Source organism: Megascapheus bottae, chromosome 1 (genome assembly GCF_031878675.1).
Source record: "Megascapheus bottae isolate mThoBot1 chromosome 1, mThoBot2.hap1, whole genome shotgun sequence".
Classification (NCBI taxonomy): domain Eukaryota; kingdom Metazoa; phylum Chordata; class Mammalia; order Rodentia; family Geomyidae; genus Megascapheus; species Megascapheus bottae.
The window spans coordinates 78,545,606-78,573,394 of record NC_143509.1 but is presented as its reverse complement, the minus strand read 5'-3'; the positions used below and the strand labels follow the sequence as shown (position 1 = coordinate 78,573,394).

Genomic DNA, 27,789 nt, shown 5'->3' with positions numbered 1-27,789 from the left:
AAGGCAGTGTTTTCTCCCATGAGAAATAACCATCACCTTGCTACAAAACCTCCCTTTAGTTTGTGTGACTGTAATTTGTATCTTCAGATCTCTAAGGCTATTTTCATCTTACAGAAAGACAGCACTTGCCTCCTTCAATCAAGAAATTGAGCTCCACCAACAGAGCAGGACTCTCAATAGCCACCTAAACTTGCTCTTACACTATCCTAAGGTTATTCCTAAGGACAACTTGTAGCAGAAACTATCCTATAAATAGTTTTCTTCCAAAGGTCAGTATATGTTTTCCTGAAAATAAAGAAGAATATTGTTTAAACATTAAGTTAAACATTTTACATTTAGATAGCATGAGATTACTAAGAATCCACATGATATTTTAATTTCTTAAATAGCAAAAATGATACCATCTCTTTTAGTATATGACAGTGTATTGATGAATTTGTTTTGTTGTTTTTTTATCTGATCCATGCTCCTTCCACATTACAGATTTCGTTAAACAGATCAATAATTTTTTATAAATAACATTATGATGACATTGTTATCTTTAGAAGTAAATTCTAAAGCAAAAATAGCAATAATAAAAAATAAAACTTGTAATTTAGGTTCCATCTTTCCTAAAACCTCTAGAACAGAAGTATAATGCATTAATTATTAGGACTGATAAGATTTGACATAAATTCCATGATGATATCTTCTACCTTTTGGTTATGTGGTATTTGCCATGGGATCTGCAGTATAAGGTCTGTACAACTAATTTTTATTGGATAAATGCAAAACTTAGAAAACCTTTATCTTGTTCTCAAATCAACAACCATAGAACAATTCTAGAATTTGTGAATCATATATTTCATATTCTTGATCCTGAACAATTGTGAGGTAGATTGCAATTTTCTCTCACGGATTTTTGTCATGCTAACGGAGTTTATAATGGAAGTGATTTGGACTAAAGGAAGGTATATGACTAAGTCTTAATCTTTCTAACAACATAATGTCATCATTAATTTGAAAAAAACTCAAATGAATATTTTTTCTTCAATTAGTCCATGAAATTATCTGAATAAATTATGAGAAGCATTGGTACATGTGTTCTTGGTTCCATGTACTTATGATTCTGTATTTCAGAAATAAGTCCTACAACTTGGAGGTATTTTAAAATTTTATAATTTTTCAAATTATGTATTTCTTATTTAAACTACTCTGTTTTTCACTTAAAAAAGGCATGTCACTTCACATAAAAACTTATTATCTTAGCTTACTATTGTATTGCTCCTCCCTACGTGGCAAATGCTGTAATAGTCACATGAAGTATAAGCATAAGAACATGATTGGCAAACTAAAAAAAGTTATCCCCTTCATTAAGAATCATGAGAAACATATATCTGGATAATATTGTTTTTCTTTCTCCTGTTGTATTGGCCTTTTAGAAGTTCTAATAAATGAAACATTAAGATTTGAAGAAGTTAGTTCTTCATCTTATATACATAGAAGTCAAGCCAGGAAGCTAGGTCTAAAGGACTTACGAAATGTGCAGTAGATGAAATAGACCCTAGCAACAGGACTCATGGTTTTGAAAAAAAAATATTGTTATTAAATCAGGTAATTGAGTACATTTTGCTTTTTTAGATAATGTTATCCCTTTTTTATTTTCCCCCAGTTTTCCCCTCCCTATCCACAAGGTACAAAGTTCATTTTCCAAATAGTGTTTACTGAATAGCATGACTGCATTTGTTCACTTTTCCTCTTTTTGTTTGTGTCCCTCCTACCCCCACTAGAAGAAAAAAACACACAAAGCAAAAGCAAAAGCAAACATCATCACCACCAGCACCACTACCAGCAACAAAAGCAGAAGCAGAGAAACATGTTCAGGCTAAATTCTTAAAACATGATTTTTACTGATAAAGTCCATTTTACTGATGAAGTCTGAGATTGATTAGTGTTGAAGATGAAGCTGTATATTAATATACTGAGATATTGTTATTTCTTTGGGAGTGAATAGTAATGCTAAGCCATGGTATAGGTATAGATCACTATAGGGTATTTGTTTTTTTGTGCGTGTGTGTCTTTGAATCCATTGTTAAAATAATTTTGTTATGGCCATTTCACACCTTTGGTTTTTGTTAACATGTCAAGTGGAAAAATGACCTATGATGCAGAAGCTAAAGCAGGAGAAGCTGCAAAAAAGAGGCAGGTGTCCAAACACCACCAGTGAGAATTTTTTTTTTTATTGTCAGGATGATGTATAGAGGGGTTACAGTTACATTCACCAGATAGTAGGTACATTACTTCTCTCACACTGATATCCCTTCTCATGTTTTCATCCCCATTTCCTTTGCCCCCTACCTCCCAATCATCGTGTTTTCCCCTTCCCTTTCCTATTTCAAATAAAAAAAAATAAACATAATATCATATACCAGGTAACAAAGCCAGATATAGTAACAATATGAGATTAACCCTAAGGGCAAAAAAGAGAAGAGAACAACAATCACACAAGATAAAGCTCTTGTTTCTATATCCTAGAGTTCATTTTGTTTAGTCTCTTCCTCTATGACCTTATGTACCTAGGTTTGAGCTATGATAACCCTCTGTTAAGAGAGTCCTATATGTACTAATTATTACAAATGAGGGAAACCATTGAGCCTATGTTCCTTTGGGTCTGGCTTCCTTCACTTAATATGATTTTTTCCAAGTCTTTCCATTTCCATTTGAATGGGGTGATGTCATTCTTTTGAAAATTTTTTAAAATTAGAATCAAGGAGAAAAAAAGCACATGGGAGAAATGCTCTACGGTTTAAATCGTAATTATTCAACAGAAAATAGGAAGAGTTCGACGTGGAATATATGGAGTTTACAGGTTCATTGTAAGTTATAGCCATCTTCAAACTGTAAATTCTCCATGCATCTTAATTTACTTTGATCTTTTTTTCCAAAATATTTTGTTTAGGTAGTGTTACCTTTTTTATACTACATTGAATTCTGTTTTATTTTTGATGCTGTTGATAATATATTTAATTTTTTTGATTTCTTGTTAATGATCAATAGAAAAGAATTGGTATTTCCCTAATAGTCCTGTATCCTGTCCAAATGCTAAGCTCATTTACAAGTTCTACTAGTTAAATGTTTATTAGAGGGTGTTATTGTTTTTCATGAATAGAGACAGTCTTATTCCATTCCAATATAGATGTCATTTATTTCACTTTTGTGTCTTGAAGAGGGGTCTTCAGTCTCAACTAGAGAACTAGAGAATATTTATTTCTGTGAATTCTTATGTTTCTGTAGAAATAAAGGTTTCATTAATTCTGGGAAGAATTTTATATTTCTTAAATGCTAGAATTGAGGTTGATTTCACAATTCAGTTTCAATACAGCCACAGTACTTATGTTCTAGATAAGTTGTCATAAATATATCCTATAAACATCCTAAGGGTCTGTGTGTCTTGTTCACTTCTGAATTTTTTATTTCCATATCTATTCCTTTTTTATTTCTATGTCTATTCTTTACTGAAATCTTCAAATGTTTACTTCACAGGATACATCTATAAACCTTTGCATATATTAAAATTTTTTGTCAAACTTTAAGTTCTTCACCAATTAAAAATAATTTTATACAAGTTTACCAAAACAACAAAAATTAAAATTAAAATCATAACCTACTGCAAGTGTCCACTGTAATAATTCTTTCGGCTTGTTGACATGGGAGTCATCTTTTTTTTTTGCCGGTCCTTGGCTTGAGCTCAGGGCATGAGCACTGTCCTTGGACTTTCTCAAGGCTAGAGCTCTACCACTTGAGCCACAGCACCAGTTCTGGCTTTTTTCTGTGTATGTGGGACTGAGAAATCGGACCCAGGTCTTCGTGCATGCTAGACAAGCACTCTATCACTAGGCAAAACTCCTGGACCTGGGAGTAATCTTTTTATTAACTACACATGGCTGGCTACACTCACCATCTTGATGGTGGTTTCTTTTGTTTAGCCTTGCTGCAGGACATGTCTTTTAAATCCTCTCTCATTTGTTATGCAGAGAAATTCAATTTGTCTCTCTCTCCTTCCACACTCATATTCAGTTTGAACTTTCTGATGTAATACTCTTCATGTTTGGGTAAATAGTTGTCTTTATGCTAGTGTCTTTTACTAGATACATAAAACAAGCAAAGTGCTTTGCTCTAAAATACTACTTTTTCACTGAATTGACATGCAGTTCTCAGCCTGTGTACTCATGTCTGTCAAGTTCTTACAAGACATATTGCCATGATTGTCAATATGTTAAAAATTCTCCCCCCTCCCCAAAGCTACCACTACCACTACTACTATCACGACTGGTACTCTATTATGTAGCACTTAAGGAAGCTAATTATGCATAAAATTTGGGAATCTCCAAAGAATTTTCAACTAAAGTGACTGTATTTCTCAGTACATCTTCTAAATATTGTTCATTATTTGGGGCCAGGAATTTGGCCTAGCGGTAGAATGCTTGCCTATTGTTCATTATTCTAAGAGAGGTTATATATAAGTATAAATATGTATGTAGATAATTTTCATAGATAAGCTTCTAAGAAAAGCTTCTATGCTCATCTTACTATATGAAAAAAATGTTTATGTGCAGCTTGAACATAATTATTTTGGATATCTGAAATCTAAAATGATCTAAAATCCAAAACATTTTGAAGACTGTGACACCTGATGTCATGTGAGGTATCACAGTCTAAATGTAGATATATTAAAAATGTAGCATAAAATCATATGTATATTTTGTGTATGAGGTGTAAAATGTATTTTATATTTATAATTCTGTTATAATTTAATATGTAGGACACAATGTCTATCTAATATAAGCTAGGAATAATTTCAAAAGAAGAAAATGAAACCAAGGAGAGTACATGTAAGAAAAAAATGTAAGGTTTTAGACAAGTAAATCTAAGGCAGAGAAATGACTAAAGAACCAATGTAACATATTGATAATAAACAAATATGTACATAACAGCAGCCCTGTGACAGGGTGGCCACATCCTGTCAAGAATTCAGAAAAACTTCAAATTTTCTAAGAAAAAATTGAAATGAGCTTTGTTCCTAAGTAAATATTGACTTCATTAATTCTATTTAGACTTTATGTAAGAATTATTGAATAGTAAGAAAGAATGTAGCAAAGATAGAACATTTTTGAAAGCTATTTGAAGATGCATTTTGTTATAATTACATAATAACAAAGTTTTCATTAAAGTATTAATTAAATACTTTGATAAACTGGTATCCAAGTGGAACTCAGTTTTTTTCTTTCTTTCTTTTTTTTTTTTTGCCAGTCCTGGGCTTGAGCTCAGAGCCTGAGCACTGTCCTTGGTCTTTCTCAAGGCTAGAGCTCTACCATTTGAACCTCAGCACCACTTCCAGCTTTTTTCTATGTATGCGGTACTGAGGAATCGAACCTGGGTCTTCGTGGATGCTAGGCAAGCACTCTACCATCAGGCCAAACTCCCAGTCCCAGTTATTTATTTATTTATTTATTTATTTATTTATTTATTTATTTATTTATTTTTATCCCTCAGACAGTTCCTTCTGGAATGAGCTCAGTTTTTAAGTTAAGCCCCAGTATCAGCACACACGCACACATACATACACACACAAACATACACACACACATCCCAAAATAACTATGCCAGAAAATAAATTAATTTGTGTAGCTATAATAATCACTCTATCACTCCAAATGTCCATCTATTACCTATCATGTTGCAGAACTTAAGTATGTACAATAAAAGAGTTATTCATAGGATGAATGGAATAGAAATTTCCCCGGCCAAATAACTATTTCAATGTTAAAAAGAAACCCAAAACAATGCAGTAAAAATAAATCTTACCCCAAATTCAATTATGATTTAGGTTTCACATATTTTTTGTTTAGTATTATAAATATATTTCAAGTATAATTATATCTATATTTGTCAGTTAATATTTATTAATCATTAATGTTCTATCCTAATTATTATAAGCACACAGATAAATATATATGAATGTATATGTAACAGTATGCAAATAGAGACTCATACTAAAAATATACCACACCATGGAGCTCCACCTTTAACTGTATATAAAGTTTTGATATTATAAATAATAAGCATCTTTGTTCATTGTAAATTTGTTTTTATCCTCATATCTTTGATTAATGTAAAATCTTAGAGGCAGAATGAGCCTTAGAACAAGTTTTAGGCTGAGTATATTTGGTGGATTACATTCTAAAAATTTATACTTAATTATATATCTTTTAGAAAACAAGTTTATGTACCCACAAACTATTAAACTATTAAAACTATTACTTAAAAGTTATTAAGTTTAAATGGCATTCTTTGAGTTTAAAAAAATTTATTGGCCTCATTGTAATATCATTCACTCATCACTAAATTTTGTTTTAAAACTGGATCTTTTTGACTGCCATTAAGATCTGTATTCATTTTTGTCTATCATACATTATGTATGTATCACATTATGTATTTAATGTTTATTTATATATATTTATGGTTTTGATTTACAATTTTTTTTTTTTTGCCGCTCCTGGGCTTGAGCTCAGGGCCTGAGCACTGTCCTTGGACTTTCTCAAGGCTAGAGCTCTACCACTTGAGCCTCAGCACCACTTCTGACTTTTTTTCTATGTATGTGGTACCGAGGAATCGAACCTGGGTCTTCATGCATGCTAGGCAAGCACTTTAACCACTAGGCCAAACTCCCGGCCCCTTGATTTACAAATTTTGATGTATAAACAAGTATAGATATTAAATTGCTAAGTCTTTTATTGTCTTTTTTTTTCTGCCAGTTCTGGGGCTTGTACTCAAGGCCTGAGCACTGGCCTTGGACACCTTTTGCACAAAGCTGCTTGAGTCACAGTGTAACTTCTGGCTTTTTTGTGTATGTGGTTCCAGGGAATCAAACCCAGGGCTTTGTGCATGCCAGGCAAGCAAGCTATCACTAGGCCACGCTCCAGGCCCTATTGTCAATTTTTGATTATCACAAAAATTGTTTTGTGTTTATACTATGTCATGTGCCATTTTGATTCTACCATACATTGTATTAGGTTCAAAGCAGGAAGCCCTCATCTGTATCTTCAAACGTTTATCAGTTCTTTATGTTGACCACATTCAAAATCACAAAGAATGGGAATAAATAGAAAAGATGAATTCACCAAGCTCTTGTTATGGAGCCCCTTTGTATTATAAATAAGGCTAATCCAAAACACAACAAAATGGAGTAAGTAAATAAAATTTGAATAAAGAACTCAAAATCATTTTTTCTAGATTTTTTTACTGTATAATACAATTCCTAATTAGTGTTCAATACAATATTGGAACCGTCTAAGGTGATTTAGTATTTAAAATGTCATTAACTTGTGTTAGTTTTGATTTTTAAGAGGCCACTTTTCTTGTTTCCTCACATTACTTTTGCCTTGCTTTGTAGCATGTATAAGTTTTTCTGCCCATATCTGAATGATTGTTTCTTTCACTTTTTCTTAGTTTAACTTCTAATTTTTCTAATCTTACTCTAGTATTTAGGCTTTTGTTTGCGAACAAGCGGAACACACTGATTTGAACAGGAAAAGAATGTATTGATTGCTGGTCAAACAGCAGAAAAGAATTTAAAAACAATCAGAAATACTAGTAACTAGCATCCCAGTGAAACTATCACATAACAGCTCTCCTCAGGACACTGTGCTTTCCTGTTGCTCAAAACAGAGTAGCACAGTTTGCACTATGGCTGCTAGGCCTGGACAGGGCCAGCTGTCACCTCCATCCTTGCATCTTATTGCTTTTGTTTTTTTCATCTCCATGAGTTGTTGTTTCTCAGAGCAGCTCCCTTGTATAACTATAATGCCAAATCTTAGCATGTGTTCATGGATGGTCATTTGTTCATGCCTAGAGTTTAAACATCCTGCCATGTTAAATAGATTAATATATTCTTATTTTGAGGAATGTTGAGCCAAGATTTTCTGTTATTTCAAGCCAAAATGTTTCAGCCAGGATAAAAATTATGTGTTCCAAATAACAAATCTAAAATGTAGGGTTGGTCATGTGAAGGAGATTGGATGGAGGATAGTGTAAAAATTGATGACTCCTATTTTTGTAGTGTGAATGTCGATGGCTATTTTCAAGCATTGTTTCCAGTTGCAACTGCTTACAACTGAGTACTTGTTCAGCAAAATTCTGTTAATCATTCTTCTGCTAGGAAAAAAATAAGATTGCTATGAAAAATCCAGCCATAAGGCAAACCAGAATACAAGGTGGTAAGGCTAAAGGCTACTCTTAAAGTTCTTTTAAGAAAGTCAGGGGAAGTATCCATTCACTTCTGTTTAACAGGGTTCAGATGTTTAAAGACTCAGATGTGTGGTAGTCACTTTTCTTTCCATATATTTTTATTGTAATTAATAGAAGGGTTACATTATATTCACCAGATAGAAAGTGCATTAGTTCACATACATTGATACTCTTTGTCATGTCTTGGTCCCCATTTCCCTCCTCCTATCCCCGCTCCTCATTTTTCCCCCTTCCCTATCCTATTTGAAATAACCAAATAAGCAGGCCATATAGTATGACACTAAGTGGTAGTCACTTTTACTATGAAATGTTTGCTCATGGATTTAGGGAGACTAAGGTATGCTAATGTGTCTATGGGTTTCTCTATTAAAAATGATCAAATTAAAGTGAACATAGCTACCAAAGTTCAATTCCACAAGCCTTCTATAAAAAATTCAATTCCTAAGACAGACTTTATGTCTCCTTAGGGTTTTGTTTTGGAGCTTGAACTCAGGGCCTGAGCACTGTCCTCAGGCTTTCTTAAAGCCAGCACTCTACCACTAGAACCGCAGCACCACTTCTAGCTTTTTTGATGTATGTGGTACCGAGGAATCGAACCTGGATCTTCCTGCTAGGCAAGTACTCAACCATTAGGCCAAACTCCCAGCTCAGCTTGCCCCTTAGTTTACCCCAGCTGTGGACTTACAAAATGGATGCTAACGTTGGGTGAAAACTGGAGAGTTCATGTGAGAAAGTGTAATGAGAAGCATGGTCTGCATGCCTACAGTCTTCATTCCATCCCACTTCCTAAAGTACTTTTTAGTAATCCAAGAATGTTGAAGTATTCATCTCTTCTTTATCTAACATGGAGCCTCAGGATATTTGTTTTTCCCATCCTTTCTGAGGACTAGACGTTGAATCTAAAAACTGAACTTTGGCAATATTAGGCCTTTTCACAGAATCTGGGAACGTGATAGAACAGGTAAGTTAACAGAGTAGTCAAGTGACTGAATTCTTGCCAGTAAGCTGGCACTTTTGAGGATAATGTAATCCTTCTTAAGAGACAGAAGAGTACACCAGCCTATTTCAGTGTCTTTCAAATGTTTCCTTGCGTTTCTATAGGGAATTCTAGGACTACAGTCTACCTAAAATGAAGATATAGCCAAATGAGAGAAGAAAGCAGAAACTATAATACAGGGGATTACAGAAAAGTGGATTCAGAAGTTAATCTTCTCTGTGAAATTCATGGTCCCTGTGGGTGTGGGGTATAGTGTTAAATGAAGGGGTCTCCTCATTTGTTCATCAGACAACTTGGATTTTACATTACTTGAAGCTTAAAAAAAACTATCCTAAACTGAATATTCCCATGGCACATTTAGTATGAAAATGAACAGAGCTCAAGTTTAAACTTAAACAGAATGAGTTTTACGTGATGAGGATTTGTAGTAATTTAATGTGAGTGTTCTCTTAACCAAATGGTAAAGTCGGATCTGGTTCTTATAAAATGCAGTTTCAGTCACTAGAACACTTTGAAACTTATAATTAATGGAAGATTGTCTGAGATAAGTTTTAGTGTGTATGATGTATAGAAAAGGAAAGAGTAAAGATCAAGGAAACTAGAAGAATAAAAAGAGGAAAGAAGTTTGGAAGAGAAAGGAGAAAATAATATTTACTACAACATGAATAACTTACCTAAATTAGGAAGAAGGAACGTATTATATTGAAAGTTCATAAACACTCTGTGCAATATGCATTCTAAATGTCAAAATATTTTGTGAATTTTTAGTGATAACATACTGAAAAGAATGAAAGGTTAATCTGTAATGCTGTACTGATTGAAAATCTGGGAATAAATAAACTTTTAAAATTAAGATCATTAAGGAAACTTTCAAATAAGGCAAGTGATTTGCTATCCAGATACTTTCAGAAGTTAGAAAAATAGTATTATCGAAAAGAAATATGTGATTTTTCCCTCTAAAATGCACTTCTGGCCACATTTCACAGCCGAACTGATGGTTGACTTATATCATGCTAACAAGATGGCTTTTCTATTACATATAATCTTTTCAGGAAATTCAAACAAAATCTAAATCTAATTATAAAATGCAAAAATGTATAAACTTTTAAAAGAAAAGAAATATGACATGAGTTCATAATTAAAATAATTAAAACAATGTTTGACTGTCTGGGGTACATGGGCTGTGTCTGTAGTGAAGGAAAAGGGAATATTTAGGAAGAAGGGATTGCCTCATCTGGTCCTGATAAGACATGGAATTTTGCTAGGGCAATCAATTTTCTGGATTGGGTACCTGTTGCTTTGCAACAACAAGAAAGAACCCCCAAAACTTGAAATATTGTATTCATATCATTGTTTTAAGTGAAAACTGTAAAACTTCATAAAATTGTCAGTATTTTAAAATCTGGAGCAAACTATTTGTAGTTGTACATATGTGAACTTCCAGGATTGTAAATGGAAAAGTATGGATAATATTATTGCCTTCTGGTCAAATTCCTAGCACTCACAGTAAAAAAAAAAAAAATAGAAAAAAGTTACTCTAGGTTAGAGTAAAATCCAATATGCTTGAAATTACGGTTCTATTTATTTGAAATTTGGTTAATTCAACATAGGCACTCTCTTTTTTTTTTCTTTTTTTGTTTTTTTTCATTTGTTGTTGATACTAGGCTTGAGAATTGCTAGACAGGCATTCTATCCCTTGAGCTACCTCAATTTTAAAAAATTAAAAATAAGTTCTCATATTTATGCTCATGCAGGTCTGCACCATGATTCTACTATTTATGCTTTCCTACTACCTGGGCTGACAAGTATGTACCACAAACTTAGCCTTTATTGGTTGCACTGGGATCTTGAATATATTTTGTCTGGCTGGCCTCAATTTTGATCCTCTAGAACTTTTCCTGCTGTATAGCTAGGATTACAGAGCCACTGTACGTAACAATAATTGAACGATTCATTAGAGCAACATTTTAGTATCTTTTTAGTATCATAATTCATTTTCTATTTTTGTACTGGTGTCCAACTAGAATAGTGATGGTGGTGTCATTGTACATTTATTTGTATATCGTCTAAAATTTCAATCTGCTTCAAAATACCTAAGAGTTCATTAGAGGCCTATTAACTGAGAACACACTCAAAGTCCTTTAGTAGTTCTACTCATTAGTGACAGATGTTTCAGGATTCATGACATAGTCTCCTTGTTACAAATGGAACTTTGCATATTTTCAGTTTGACAGAATCTCAGCAGGAATTTGAACATTGGAAAATACCTTCATGATCCTAGACTAAAGGGAACTCACAGTGTTATTATAAAACCATCCTTAAATACCTTTGATCTCATCTCATTCCTTAGGAAAAAAATGTCAATTTAATAATTCTTTTCCAAGTCAAAATCATTTCCAAATGTCAAAAATACTGGTTCCAATAGAATTTTGGCATTTAAAAAAGTGAAGTTTGATTACCATTAGAAAAACCCTGATTATTTGTTGAGCTTACTACAGTGTTAAAATGGCATTTCTTTAGCAGTGATAGTTTATATTCTACTTTTGCATGTCTCACATTTAGTATATCTGTATTTTTATTCCTACTACAATTCTCAGTATTTGCTTCTGCAATTGTATTTTAATGGCATTTAAATTTTGATATTTTTGTTGTTCTTTTGATTATTTGTATTGCCTTTAATTAGCTGTAGGAAGGAATTGCCAATAACTTTGAACTGTTATCCTCAGATCTCAGTCTGTTATCCTCTACATCTCAGAGAGAGGTTTATAGGCTTCTGCCACAGGCCTCGGGCTTCCTGGAGGTGTACACTAACTTCTCAAACTTATTTCTACATTAAGTTTATAAATTGCTATTGTATGATCAGAGAAAAATAGATTGTCAATTTTTCAGACACCTTTGCAAGATTTTCCATGAGCCCTTGGATTACATGAAATGATCAACTATACATTCCATTTCATGTTATCCTTAAAGTCTTTCTCTTTACCCATAGACTTTCTAAACACTTCAACCTCAAGTGCTTCACAGTCCATTTCATGCTTATTTTTGTCTTGTGCCCTGATTCTCTCTTTAGCATTCTGCTTTGGAAACTATGTCTGTCCTTAAAGCCTTCTGCCAAATATGGCATCTTGCTCAAGAAATCTTCATAATCTACTATCTTGTTTCAAGACTCCCCCAGGTCTATCTTGGAAGCCCCATTTCTATTATTTCCCAGCTCTGCAATGTTGAGACTTGAACTGCTTGAATAATGTGGTTGGAAACTTGTTAATAAGTTGAATATACATGTGTCAAAATTATGTCGTGTGTGTGTGTGTGTGCATGTGTGTCCTGTGATAATTTCATTCTTAATTTATTAATTTCATTCATAATTTATTGAGAACTCTATAATGGAGATATTTAGGGATTAAAGTTTTATAGGTTCTATTTTAGTTCATTTACTAGAAAAAGTCAAAGAAGTGTACACTTCTTCACTAATTGCATAGATTGCATAGTGGCTAGCATTCTGCATCCTGGTTTTTTTGGGGAGGGGGAATAATGTATAGAGGGCTTACTCTGCATCCTTTTTTAAAAAGAAAATTAAATTGGATTTTTGAGGAAGTGGAAGAAAATATTCTAAAGTAAAGACATTACACTGATTAGACTGGACAATCACATTAACTGGTGTCACCTAACGATTTAATCTCCCAACTGAGAGGGTTGATAAAGGAAACAGAGTTACTATAATTACACCCAGATAATCTCAGGAAAACCTGATCCCATGAACTGTATGATTTTAGGAAAGTCACTTAATCTTTTGAGGGTTACAGTTTATTAATCTATAAATGGCTATTGGAACTAAATATTTGAGATTTTTGACTACTAAAATAATAAATGTTCTAAAAAAGAAGACAATTTTGTAAATTTCTTTTGCTAGTTTTTCTGTTACTTGTATCATGTACTTATGCACTTTACATTTTGAATTTATGAGTATTATGAATATAGGTAACAGTTGGTAACAAAAACCCCTTCTAGAAAATAAAATTTAGAAAAGTAAAATTAGCAATTAAATAAAAAATCCTTTTCAGACTAACTAAAATTGCTGAAATATAATAAAAATTGAGTAGATAGCAATACAAACAACCTATGATAGAGTAATACAAATACTGAAAGTATTCTTGAAGCTTCAGAGAGCCATTGTGTGTGGGAAAGGTTTTGGAGTTGTCTGGAATGACTTCTCCAAAGAATGTGAATGGAAATTCATGTGACAATCAGATAAAGGACTACTGAGGAAAACATAAACTGCTTTAAATTTTTTAAAACTTATTGGAGAAAAGTAAACTTTTGAATATTAAAATATTCAAAATAGTTCCCTTAATGCATTTCACCAAACCACATATTAAGGTTGATTGTTATTTTGATTTTTTTCATATGTAAACTAGTGGGTTTTTTTTGTTGTTGTTGTTTTTGTCTCTCATGGGGCTTGAATTCAGGGCCTGAGCTCTGTCCAGGAGGTCTTTTGCTCAAGACAAGTGTTCTATCACTTGAACCACAGCTCTACTTTTAGCTTTTTTGTTAATTGGAGATAAGAGTCTCCTGGGCTTTCTTGTCTGGGCTGGATTTGAACCATGTTCCACAGATTTCAGCATCTTGAGTAGCTAGGATTACAGATGTTGAACCAGCAATGCCTAGTTATTTTTTTTTCTGCCTTAAGATGATATTAGAGGTGTGTGTTCTGTTGACAAATTCTTACGTCTCAAAATGGCCTGCATTTCTGAAGTGGTCTAGAAATTATCTTAGCATCTTAGCGTAGCATTTTACACATTCATCTTGCTCCTTTCTCCTAAATGCTAGGAAAAAGCCTGACCCAGATGAAGACTGAAAAAGTCTACACTCTATTTTAATACCACTATTTGAATTTCAAAGAAGAGGAAATGATCCTTAATTGCATATTTGACTTTTTTTAAAAATTTTTTTACAGGTGCAGGAAAAGACTTAGGATAGTTAATTTAAAAACCCATTCCAAGAATTTAAAGGAGAATTAAAAGAACAATACAGTTTAATAAATGGCTAATTTGTCTATGTATTGCCTGAGGAACTTCTATTAGCTGATCATATGACATCAGAAAGGTGTAAACTTGCTTTTCATTATAAAGACATATATACCTGCATAAGGTTTAAGTTCCTGCCAAGAAAATGATTGAAGTTTATTCTTCAAGTCCAGGATAGACAAATGTGTCCAAATCTTGACTGCTTTTCATTTCTATTCAAGTCATACAGCTTCTGGAATTTTATTACTGTGGGAAGAAAAGAAAAAAAAAACATGGGATTAATGAAATATGTACTTTATACTCCTACATTAACTGATATTATTTCTTCATTTAGCTGTTATACCAGGCAAAAGCAATAAAAATCTTATATAATTTTCATGATTGATTATATTCAGGTTTAAACCCTTAAATGTGGAGTGGTTTCCTTATCAGATTTTTCAGTCTCAGTCATCTTATATATTGTCCAATACATACATTTTGCAATAAATTTGAATTAAAATCTTTAAGAAGAGAATACATATTTTCTTCTTTAGTTATGTAGACTTGCCATAGAATTATTGTAAAACTATCATGGCTATATCTAGATAAAAGTTTTGATTTCAATGCAAAAATGACATATTTCTTATTCATAATTAATTCTGAACCAATTATCAGTACATAGACTTTACGTTATTGTCCAATCTGTATGTGAATATTATAGTTTTATATAATTCATGCTTCAAGATCAGAAATCATAATATGAAACTAGTATATGTCTATTTTTGTGTGTGTGTGGGGGGGGGGGACATGGATCTTGAACTTGTCCTGGGTGTTGTTCTTAAGTTCTTCAGCTCAAGGCTACTGCCCTACCCCTGGGCTAAAGCATTGTTCCTGAACTCAAGGCTCAGCTCAAGGCTGCTGCCCTACCCTTGAGCCAAGCCCCACTTCCTGTTTTCTAGAAGTTAACTGACGATAAGAGTCTTAGATCCTATTTTGCCTGGGCTGCCTTTGAACCTTGATCCTCGGATTTCAGCCTCCTGAGTAGCTAGGATTACAGGCATGTCTATGTTTCAGAGAAATCTTTTCCAACCAAACTTTATTCCACTCTTGCTAAAATATCTTGTGGGTATTTTACTAAGTAAAAAGGGAAATAAAGCAAAGCTTGGAAATCTTCTTCCTATTAATTTTTACAGTAGAATCTCATGTAAATTCCAGGTTGGTTTTGAACTTACTAAGTAGCCCTGGATGGCTCTGTACCTAGAACTGAAAATCTGCTTCCCTTTCTTGAGAGCTGGTATTACAGGTATATATGAATACGCTTGACTAAGAAAATTTCTTTTAAATGATTTTGGAGGAGTCAGGTTGAAAGTGACATAATTATTGAATATAATATAAAAATTAAATAGCTTCACACAAAGGTGAATACCTGATACGCAAATAGAAAAAACTTTAATATATACTATAAAACTACCCCAACACACAGACATGCATATATGAACATACATGAACACATGCTGATACAACACACATAATGTGAGGTAACCCAAACACATAAACACAAACACAAATACATATTCACTTTTGTTTTGTACTGAATATTCATGTTTGTTAATATTTCTAGATGTACACCCTAAGGAAAATCTTCTCAATTCTATTCTTAGGAAAATTACCTAGTCAAAGTAAAGTTTATTGAGTTTATTTCTAGGTAATGAGGCAATCGTAATTTTATGATAATAAGCATAACAATTATTGATCACTATACCATGGTCTTTAGGTTTTCACATTTCTTGCACCCAAGTATTAGATATATAGTACCATTTTATTTATTTTTGCAGATGAGGAAACTAGTTACAGAATTTAAATAATTTGTTCATAGTCAAGAGCTATAAAATATTCATCTGGGATGTAGTTTTAATCATCTTGACCTGAACTTTTTAAATACTACATTGGGAATATGATTATCATTTAAGAACTGTTGCATAATTTCATCCCTGTTATTTTTATGAAGTCTTATGTTATTACAAGTAAAACTGTATACAATCAATCATCAATAATCTAATTTAATAGTTTTTGTAATGTTAATTTTCATACATTTCATATTTTACTGACCATTTCAGTGATTTAAAAGTAGAATTAAAAGTAGATTTACTTTTAAGGAAATACTAAAATGTGAATTCCACATTTGAGGTACTTTCAGGTGAAAAAGTTGACAAAATATAGAAGTATGGTTTTAACATGAAATAACTTAATGCTTTTTCTTTTCTTTTTCACACTCAATACTCTGGTTAGTTATATGAGTTAAAAACTATTCTGGACAGTTGCAGAGGGTTTGTAAACATATTGTTTGTATTAAATGTCTGGTGTTTGGCACTGATGTTCAATGTAAACATCTGGATTTTACCTCAAATACTTAAAATTGTTGATACAGCAATTTTGATAGTACTTGAAGCAAAGAAGTATATGAAAACATATAGCTGGATTTTAAATAGAAGGGTTTAAGAGATGGAGTTAAGAAAATGGAGTGCAAATTGAGAAAAGAGGTTCAGAGATGTGGGTCAAAGAGAAAAGTTCAGAAAGATGAAGGGAAAGTCTTCAAAGGTATGCCTAGATGACTGGAAACAGATGCTGGCAGCAGTCAGGGTAGTGCAGATGATTCTGATGAAGCCTATTTATTCTTTAAAGACAGAGAAACAGAAATGGAATGGCCTTTTTATCCAGAAGGAAAAACTAAAAAAAAATGGGAATTCAAATGGTGTAATTCCTTAAACACACACACACACACACACACACACACACACACACACACACACACACAGAGAACTAATTCAGTGAAACAAAACTGCTATTTGAAAAGTGGGGAAGGTCATGGGGAGAGCGGGAAAGGAAACAGGGAGGGTAATGATGTCATAATATTCAATACTTCTATGAAATTAAAAAGATTGAGGGGGAAGGAGATGGAGGAGATTTGGGTAGATTGGAGGTGACAGATGAAGTTGCATGATACTTATGAACGGATTCATCAAGTGATAATTTGTGTACATCTATTTAAAGAAAATAAAATTATAATTGAAAAAATTCTCCTTACACACCTTTGAGAGGAAATTCATGACATCAAACAGTGGATATGAATTGGAGGCAGGGCTAGATCTTCAATCCTTACAAGAGTGAAATTAATTCAGTATCTATTGACATGGACTGTTGTGGAGAAGCAAAATTAACATATAAACAGGTTGTGTAATTGTGGGATGTTTTATCATTTTGCTCAGGCTTCAATTCTCATTGCCCTCTTTTCTGTGAACAAAAACATCTGCGAAAGAGAGGACTAGAAAGTACAGAAAGGGTGATGGAATCATCCTGACTTAGGATATTCATATCAAAGTTTCAAACTGAGTTTTCTTTTTCAGGTTTTTTTTTTTTTTTTTTTTTTTTTTTTTATCATTCTTGAGGCTTGGACTGAGTGCCAGGGCACTGTCTCTGAGCTCTTTTACTCAAAGCTAGCACTCTACCACATCGAGTCACAACACCACTTCCAGTATTCTGGTGTCTAACTGGAGATAAAAGTTTCATGGACTTCCCTTTCTAAGCTGGCTTTGAAACACAATGCTCATATCTCAGCCTCTTGAGTAGCTAGGATCACAGGTGTTAGCCACCAGCTCCCATCTCTTTTTCATGTTTTCGTGCTTTTACTAAGTCTTTTAATAAGTGAACAACAGAATACATTTTTCTAATATTACAAACAATATTTAAAAAAGAAAACATCAGAATTTTTCATGTTATTTTCAGGTTTTACTGTCAGAAACAGAAGGTATTTTCTAGTCATTGTTGCACACTTCTATAACCAAAGTTTCCAGGGAAGAATCTGGATAATTTAAGAATTTGGGCAAGCTTGGGCAACATGTGGAGGCTACATCTTTAGTAATAATGGTGCTATGAAATAAGTAAAAAAAAAACTAAGCATTGATTAATTCATAGTAATTTGATTCTTCAAAATTTGTTTTTCCGAGATTACTCAAAGAAATATTAAATAAGGAATAATGCAATAGCCTAGAAATAATTTACAATAGATACAAAAAAAATACCCTCATCATTAAATGAAACACTTTTTAATTTTGTGTGTGTGGCAGTCTTGAGCTTGATGAACTCAGAGCCTGGGTGTTGTCTCTAAGAGATTTTATTGTTCCAGGTTAGTGTTCTACCGCTTGAGCCACAGCTTAGCTTCTAGCTTTTTGGGTGCTTAATTAGAAGTAAGCATCTTATAGACTTTTCTGTCCTGGGTATATTTGAACTGCAGTTCTCATATCTCATCCTCTTTGGGTAGCTAAGATTGGAGCGATGAATCACTTGCACCTGGCAGAATAAATACAACACTTTCAAAAACTGATTTAAATTAATAAGCATTTAGGTAAAGCCATTCATATCAGTTGACTGTAAAAATATTATATTTTTCAATAATTTAAAAAGTATATTAAAAAGTATATATTTAAAAAGTTTATACTTAAAAAGTATATATTTAAGAAGTATATATTTTAAAAAGTATATATTTCTTGTACTTGATAATTTCAGAGAACTGAAATATGTGACTTGTCATTATGATAATATTTTGATTTGCTATGATAACTGGAAAACTAATTACTTACATTTGGAAAAGGGAACTAAGATGTCTAGCTGTTTTCCAAGTATATTTTAAAATATATTATTTCATTCTTATCTTTAAATGACTAACATTTGGCCATTACCAAATACACTTATATGAAATGTTTTGTAGACACATTAACTAGTTTAACAAATTTGTAAGGATATCCTCATTGCTGAAATTGAATCATTCTCAATTCAGACAGCTGTTGAGTGGAAAACATCAATCGAACAAAATGAAAGCAGTATGCAACTCAGCAAATTATACTTTAGAGGCTATGTTCCTGGCTTTTATATAAGCAAAGTATCTTGAATTAGATATGCAATATAATCAACAGGTCCCTTAATGTGTCATGGTTTTCCATGAGGTTCTTCCCTGTGTTTTCACAGCTGCTTCCTCAAGATCTGTGTCTTCTATCCTATGTCATTTAAATTATTGTCACTGCTGTTTTAAATATACCGGTCATTTCCAGGAAGACACTTGTTTTTTTAAAAAAAAGTTCTATCATTTTTAAATTGTATTTTATTGTCAGCATAATATATAAAGGATTACAGTTAGGTAATGGGCACATACTTCTTAAACCTTAATACCTCTTCTCATGTTTTTGTCCCCCTTTCCCTTCCTCTGTCCCCTGAAGTCTTGTTGCAGCATTATCCATGATAATTTCACTTTTTTGCTAAGATGTTTGGATTGTTCAGTGTACTTCTAAATGGTGACTTAGTTACTAAGAAAGATTATGCAAATTTGACAACACAATATAGTATACCATATTCTAAAACAAAGTTTGCTGCAGTCATTTATTATAAATATATTATAAAACAACTTATTCACTGATTGATTTATTGGCTTCAGAAGGGTATCTCAAATCTTAAGTCCAAAGGCTTATATCAATCTTTCATGTCTATACATATCTGCCTATTTTTCAGCTTTCTATATTATTCTATTGACCTTTTCTGCCTATCAATGTCTAACTCTTTTGACTACTATGTTTCCTATTCATTATGATTATGTTTATACTAAATGAAACACAAGTACAAGTAAACAGATAAAGTTGTATGCAAGAGAACATTAAAGTACAGACTGAAGTGTGGGACTTGCAAGCATGTATCCAAAGCATAATTTCTTATAAAAACAAACTCACAGTCCAATAAAATGAATGCCAGGTATTTGGTACTGGAAGGTGTACACTGAAGGTGAATGAGAGTAAGGTAGAGGAATGAAGGGAGGAAAGAGAGTGGGGAGAACAGTCAAAATATTCAATGTATATCCTATGAAACTAAGAAATTGAGGGGAGGGGAATGGGTTGGGAGGGTTGGGAGGGAATGAGGAAAAGGATGATGTTGTACTTATAAGCTGATCTGTTGCATGGTAACACCTTTATATAACTGCTTAAATAATAAAAATACATTTTTTGAAAAGAAAGCAGAATGAAATAGCAAGTATTTGATTGTGTATGTGTGTATGTGTGTGTGTGTGTGTGTGTAAGGAAACAAAGTTGTAAATGAAATAGACATGGGAAATTTTTACATTCTTTTCTTGATTACTAAAACTTCTCCCATACATTCAAATATATACATATATTTGTAACTGAGTGCATATACTTACGATGAAGTACTAATTATACATAGTGCATCTAAAGTATCTCCTCTTATCACGAATTCTATTAAATGTGTTATTGAGGAAAATGGTTGGCCCACATACACTGACTTCCTAATCAATGACAACCTCAATTTCTGAATTCTATTACGTTAATTATATTTTCTGTGGGTTTTTGTGGGGGGAGGGAGAGGGTCATGGAGCTTGAACTCGGCCTGGGCCTTGTCCCTGAGTTCTTCAGCTAGGCTACCATCCTACCCTTGAACCAAACCCCACTTCCCATTTTCTAGAGGTTAATTGGAGATAAGAGTCTCAGGCAAATGTATAGAGGGTAACAATTACATTCCTCAGATAGTGAGTGCATTACTTCTCCAACACTGATACTCCTCATGTTTTTGTCCCCCTTTTCCTCCCCCTCGCCCCACCCAATCATCTTGATTTTCCCCTTCCCTTCCCTATTTCAAATAAATGAATAAATAACCATATTTACAATATACCAGGTACCAGAAACAGATAAAGTAACAACATGAGATAAACCATGAGGGGGAAAAAAGAGAAAAGAAACAAATTATTAAGAACAACAATTGCCAAGCATGGTGGCTCACGCCTGTAATCCTAGCTACTCAGGAGGCTGAGATCTGAGGATCAAGATTCAAAGCCAGCCCCGGCACAAAAGGACCTGAGACTCTTTTTTTTTCCCCCATATATTTTATTGTAATTAATAGAAGAGTTACATTATTATATTCACCAGAAAGAAGGTGAATTACTTCACAAACATTGATACCCTTTCTCATATCTTGGTCCCCATTTCCATCCCCTCACCCCGCCCCTCATCTTGTTTTCCCCCTTTCCCTATCCTATTTCAAATAACCATATAAGCATATATACAATATATCAGATAACAAGGTGAAATACTGTAACAATATGAGATAACCAAGGGAGAACCAAAGAGATGATAACATTTAGGACAACAATCACTCATTATATGGCTTTTGTTTCTATATCCTGGAAGAAAACAACATTACTTTTTTTTTTGTTGTTGCCGGTCCTGGGCTTGAGATCAGGGCCTGAGCACTATCCTTGGACTTTCTCAGGGCTAAAGCTCTACCACTTGAGGCTCAGCACCACTTCCAGCTTATATTTTCTATGCATGTGGTACCAAGGAATCAAGCCCACGTCTTCCTGCATGCTAGACAAACACACTCTACAATTAGACCAAACTTCAGGTCAAGGACTTAAGACTCTTATCGCCAATTAACCTCCAGAAAACGGGAAGTGGGGCTTGACTCAAGGGTTAGGAGGTAGCCTTGAGCTGAAGAGCTCAGGGATGGGGCCCAGGCTGAGTTCAAGCCCCATCCCCCACCCACCAAAAAAAGAACAACAATCACATAGATAAACTATATAGCCAAATGTTCATAGTTTTTGAGCTATTTCATCCTCTTCATAGCTTTTGAGCTATTTCATCCTCTTCATAGCTTTTGAGCTATTTCATCCTCTGCTAGTAGAATCCTAGATGTGTACTAATTATTACAAATGAGGGAAACCATTGAGCCTATAATCCTTTAGGTCTGGCTTACTTCACCTAACATGATTTTTTCCAAGTCTTCCCATTTCCTTACCAATAGGGTGATGCCATTCTTTCTGAATTCCATTGTTCTACTGAGGTTTATGAGGACTGAAAATTTCATTTCATTTTAAACCATTAAGATTTACCTATGAACTATCAACATAGCAAATTATAAATCTTCACAATAAATCATTTCTTTGGTTGAATAAGATCCACTTGATTATTCAATCTTTCTTTCATTATACCCTTGAATAAAGAGTTTTATTTTAAGGATTCCTGCTCAGTAATATTGTTTATTCCCTAATTTTGAATTACCCTGTTACATTTTAACACCTGAGTTACAGCTAAAATTTTCAGACAAACAGTTGAAAGTTTTTCTATATTTATCTTTCTCTGTGAAAGTTCATTTGATATCATAGATAGCAAGAAATGGAAAATTTAAATCAAATCAATTTTAAGACAAGCACAAAGAATGAGACAATTATTTTATAATAATATTCATTTTCTTTTATAGCTATAGCATCATTGAAATTTTTTACTGTGTTTTCATTATTATCTGTAATACGTAGTTATAAACATTTTTTTAACAGTGTCATTTTGGGCTAACTCTGAAAATGGAAAATGGAAAGCTAATTTTCAGGTTTTGTTTTTTTGGGGATGAATTTGGATTGGGTCCTTCCTTCCTTCCTTCCTTCCTTCCTTCCTTCCTTCCTTCCTTCCTTCCTTCCTTCTTTCTACTTTCCTTCTTTCCTTCCTTCCTTCCTTCCTTCTTTCCTCCCTCCCTTCCTTCCTCCCTTCCTTTTAAATCTTATATAGTTGTTCCATTTGATTTCAGTTCCTTTATTCCTGCCAAGCTGATAGCAGCATTTCTACACTACATTATTTTTTAAAATTTTATTTTAATGTTTTCAGTGTGTGCCAGATTGTCCTTTAATGTTTACTTGCTGTACAATTTGGTTTCACATGTGTCTCTTCTAATTACCACCATCTTATATATTTTTACATTTCTTATTGGAGTAAATGAACTTAACAAAAATATACCTCATGTGTTAGAATTTAATTATCTCTGCAGTTATCATCTCTGCAGTTATTATCTAGATTGGAAAGAAGATTTCAAAGCTGTAGTGACAGCAAAATGAGAACAAGGCTGAAAATGCTATATGCATAGACTGTTGGAAGTATTCTAAAAGATGATAACCATGAGTTATTGAATCTAAATATAACTAAACATTTTATGAGATAAGAAAGTTAATAATGTCCAATGATAGCTACTCTATTTTATTGAGAACTTCTTATACCCTGGGCATTGTTGGATGCTTTATATGCATTTTCTTACTTAGATTGCAGCTCAATAAATTACAGATTAGCAAGGGCTTGAGAAAACGAGTGTACACATTGTCAGATACACATAGTGGCTGGGATTTGGCATAAAGCATCTATTCTCAACCTATTTCTTAAGATAAATTACTGTGCCTATGAGGAACTCTTCTGAACACTTTTTACTATTTTTTTAACAGGCATTATTCTCACAAGAGGAAGGAAAAAAAACCTGGAAATTAAAGGGAAGACAGAGGGCAATTTCATATGGTCTTTTTTTTTTTTTGACAGTCTCATCTATAGATTCATTTTGAGATATCCTATAATATCAGGGACCAACAAAGAAGTTACAAGAAAGAATCTGGGAACTACCAATAATATTTATTCAAGTGTTTGTTATTCATGGAATTGGGCTTAAAAGGCTCTAACATCCCTATAAACCAATTACTTTTGTAAGCTCTTTACCACAGTATAAGATGGAGTCATTGACCTATCGTGATAAACACTTTGTGCTTTTAGACAGCTCTGAACAAGTGACCACAAAGAATTCATTAACACTTGAAAATGCAGATGGAAACTTAAATCAGCACAATAACCAACCTATAGCAAAGGTACAATCCCAAAGCAATAGCGGTCTAGCACCTCCAGTGAACTCTAAAAAGAAGATCCAAAGCTGCCCAGTACTGCCTTGTCTCACACCTCAAGTAACAGTGTCCCATGGTGCCTACAACAGAACTATGCAACCACAATCATTCCAGTCCAAATGTTCAGACAAATCTTCATTGAATCTTCACTGGAAACCTTCACTGTGCCCGCCATGGAAAGCTCTGAACTTACCTTTTTCTTATTTCAAATCTCCGGCCACATCCTCATCTAACTTCAATAAGACACCATCATCACTGGAACCTAATCAAAGAGTCCTGAGTTCAAGATTGCTCCTTCTGAAATCTGAGAATTCAAATTCAGTTCCAGACATCTGGGTATCACCTTTCTCGAAGTCCAGTGAAAAAATCTCAAGTTCATCACTATCCCCCCTCCAACATGAAGAAAAGACTTCCCTAAACATTATCTGGACATCGCCCTCTTTGAGACTCAGCCCAAAAGCCTGTAGATCCCCAACACTTCTGAAATCTCCCAAAACAACCTCATTGGATTGCCTTTGGAAATCTCTATTGGAGCGAAATCAAAGATCTTTGCAGTCACCATTACTCAATAAAAAATTACAAGTAAACAAATGCATTCAGACATCACCTTCTCTGGAGTTTAATTACACGACAATGCACTCCCCATTACCTGAACCCAGACTTCAGAAATCACCTGCATTGAGCCCCAACACTCATGTTACGGGTTTACCACAGTCTCATGTAACATTTAAGAAATCACATTCTATTCATCAGTCCCCGAGTTTTCCACTGTTTGAGCCAAAGTCTCAAACCATCAAGCTTGATGGTAACTTCCAGACCCTCAACTCACCAACTTATCACTCCAAGCTGAATACCACTTCACCAAATGACAAATGCAGGCCTATGCCAGTGTGGACATTACGTCCCAAACTAAATACTTCGGGCCAATCATTATCAAGCCTCAAACACTGCATCAGGAGCACTGCTTCTACCTTGGGTTCCAGACTCCAGAGTAAAAGCAGCTTTAATTTTAGGTCAAAGACAAAATTAAATAAAGAATTTCCTTGGACCTTCAGTTATTTATATCCCTGCGTTGTGAAAGGTGGAACTCTGCCCGATGACGTTGTAAATAAAATTGTCAATTCTCTCTCCAAGACCAGAATCCAGAGAGATATCTGTAGGCAGATTCTATTTCGAAGGATGAGAGGAAGGCCAAATCCCCGTCCTGGTCCGCGCCTTTCATCAGCTTATACAGTTTGTTTAGCTTGTGCTTCCTGCATCAGATCCCAGTGTAACCATCGTATAGGAAGGAAAGATCCTCGCTGCGCAACCCTGTTTGTTATACCGACACCTGAGACTACTGCTGGAGGGAAAATAGTGGTAAAACTACTTCTTATTCTTTCTCTACCAGAGATTTCATCTTCTCTCCTATTTCCTATGAAAGACAGTCAGCTGGATGAAGCCCTGGATAATGATTTTGAAGTCATGGAGAAAATACCACAAGTAGTCCCCACATCAGAATCTGGTATCTTCCAGAAAAAACTTTCTCCTGAGAAGAAAGTTTGTGAACAACAGCCCCAGACTATTGAATGGCTACTTTATGTTAAAAATAGTAATGCCTTACATCCACCATCACAGCCCCCATCCCCTTCTTCTTCTTTTTCCTCCTTGTCAGTTTCTTCTACCTCTTCCTCTTCCTCCTCCTCCTCTTCCTGTTTTTCTCTACCCTCCCTACCCCTTTCTACTCAACAAACCTGTCCCCCAGTTGCCCCCTCTAATCCTGTATTCAGAAAAGTACTAACTTACCAACATCGGCTGCCTCAGGGGGTCTCCTGGCTTGAGTTTATATGCAGTAAAGATTACCAACCACTTGAGGGAAAGCTGAAACAAGACCAAGCACCGCCTCCCCAGGCGAAGCCTGTAAGGAGGTTCTTCACTATCAAAGAGAAAGGGCCAAAGGGACCAAGCTTACTGTTCAATTTTTTCCAAAGTTTCAAAATCAAAAATTCTGATTAAATGAACATCATGTCTTTAAAAAGAGCAATGACCTCCTAGTTTTTTGAGACTAGTGTTTGATATCCTCTCATTTATTAATATTCTGATACTGTTACCTAAGAACAGTTATTTCAGTGTTATAGGTGAGTTGAATATAAGTATAATCTCTTAAAAGTTAAAATGTGAATCCTTCATATATTTAAGAGAATGCCTACATATAGTAGCCACTCTATAATTATTTTTCAGTACTTGGACAGATATCAGAAATATCTGTATGGTCCTGAACAGTCTATCTTATTACACTGGGGGCTTACTCTTGTAGTCCTAATCACTCAGGAGGCTGAGATAAGAGGATTATGGTTTTAAGCCAGTCAGGGTAGGAAAGTCTATGGGACTCATCTCCTCTAGACCACCAAAAAGCCAGGAGAGGAGCTGTGGTTCAAGTGGCAGAGCCCTTACCTTGAGCACAAAAGCTCAGGGGAGAGCCCCAGTAATAAGTTTAAGTCCCATAGCTACCACAAAAAAATACAACAGACTCAATAACAATATTCTCACACCAATTTATGCCAGCCTATTTTCCCCATTTTTAAAGAAAATTCCAATTATATTCAAGAATACAAAGGGGAAGCTTTCTGTTATATATTTCTAGAAAAATTTTAATTGGAATATCACATATTCAAATCTAATAACCTATTTAATCTTAAGTCACAATTATTAAGAGAAAATAAATGTTTTTGTTTTGTTTTTGTAGGTCATGGGGCTTGAACTCTGGGCCTGGGTGTTGTCCCCTAGCTCTTTAGCTCAAAGTTACCGCCCTACCCCTGGGCCTGGGCATTGTCCCTGAGCTCTTCAGTTCAAGACTACAACCCTACCCCTTGAGCCATAGCCCCACTTCTCATTTTCTAGTGGTGAACTGGAGATAAAGTCTGTATTGCCGGGGCTCAGATTACATCCATGAACCACCGTGTCTGGCAGATATTTTCTACTTCATACTGATTATGTCAACATTTCATTTATGGACTCTGAAGTTACCTGATAATTACCTGTATCTACATAGCTACATTGGTTAATAAATTGTCCTTAAATGCTTTGGTTCTGCTGAGTCTGGTGGTAAAGGAAAGAAATCTTCTTTATGTAGGTGTCATAAGTGATCATCTCTGAGAGACTGAGTTGGTATCTCTTAAACTAGTGACTCAGTTCTGGTTCTCTGCATATTAAGCATTTTCAGTTCAAATGTTCCATACTCAACATGACCAAGCCTGAATGAATCATTATTTACTTGTACAATTTATCTCTTACATAGTCTACTCCCTCTCTTTCCTGCTACAGTGGAAATACTGTTGTTCACCATAGTGCCTGGATGTGATTATTTTCATCGCTAATCTGACTCAAAGGCCATGGATTTTATGGATTTATTATTTCTAGGAGCCAATTTTTTCCTCCACTTGTCACTTTCTAGTTGTTATGAGAGCCATTTTTCAGCTGGTTTACAAGATGTGGAATCAGTTTGTAAGCATACACTTTTACTTTTGATCACTTTTGTGAGATATAAAGTTGATAATGGTATTCTGCTGCTTACAGTCTTTTAATCATTGTCCATTGCTTCTTGGGCAAAATAGAAATTCCCTTATGATTACAGAATTATAATTTCTCAAAAGGGACTTCATCTCCATTCTCCTATTAAGCATATCAGTCACATCAATACTTTGTAAAGATGTTCCTATTCATGAGATTTTATTATGTGAGTCTCTACTCTGTCTTGGCCTTCTTTT

The 27,789-nt window shown here is 34.1% G+C and overlaps 1 protein-coding gene and 1 long non-coding RNA gene across 3 annotated transcripts in view; both read left to right on the top strand.

The window, feature by feature from the left end:
- LOC150069511 (uncharacterized) overlaps nucleotides 1-23,674 on the top strand; it is an 85,616-nt gene extending 61,942 nt beyond the window's left edge. For both annotated transcript variants that reach the window (XR_016538036.1, XR_016538037.1), the window contains 2 exons: nucleotides 115-269; nucleotides 23,600-23,674. This is a non-coding gene — a long non-coding RNA (uncharacterized LOC150069511). The remainder of the gene's footprint in view (nucleotides 1-114; nucleotides 270-23,599) is intronic.
- Nucleotides 23,675-23,698: 24 nt separating this feature from the next.
- Nucleotides 23,699-26,054, top strand: Csnk2a2ip (casein kinase 2 subunit alpha' interacting protein). The gene has a single exon (XM_090347731.1). The coding sequence runs from the start codon at nucleotides 23,876-23,878 to the stop codon at nucleotides 26,036-26,038; it is 2,163 nt and encodes a 720-aa protein (XP_090203857.1). The 5' UTR covers nucleotides 23,699-23,875; the 3' UTR covers nucleotides 26,039-26,054.
- The last annotated feature ends 1,735 nt before the right edge of the window (nucleotides 26,055-27,789 follow it).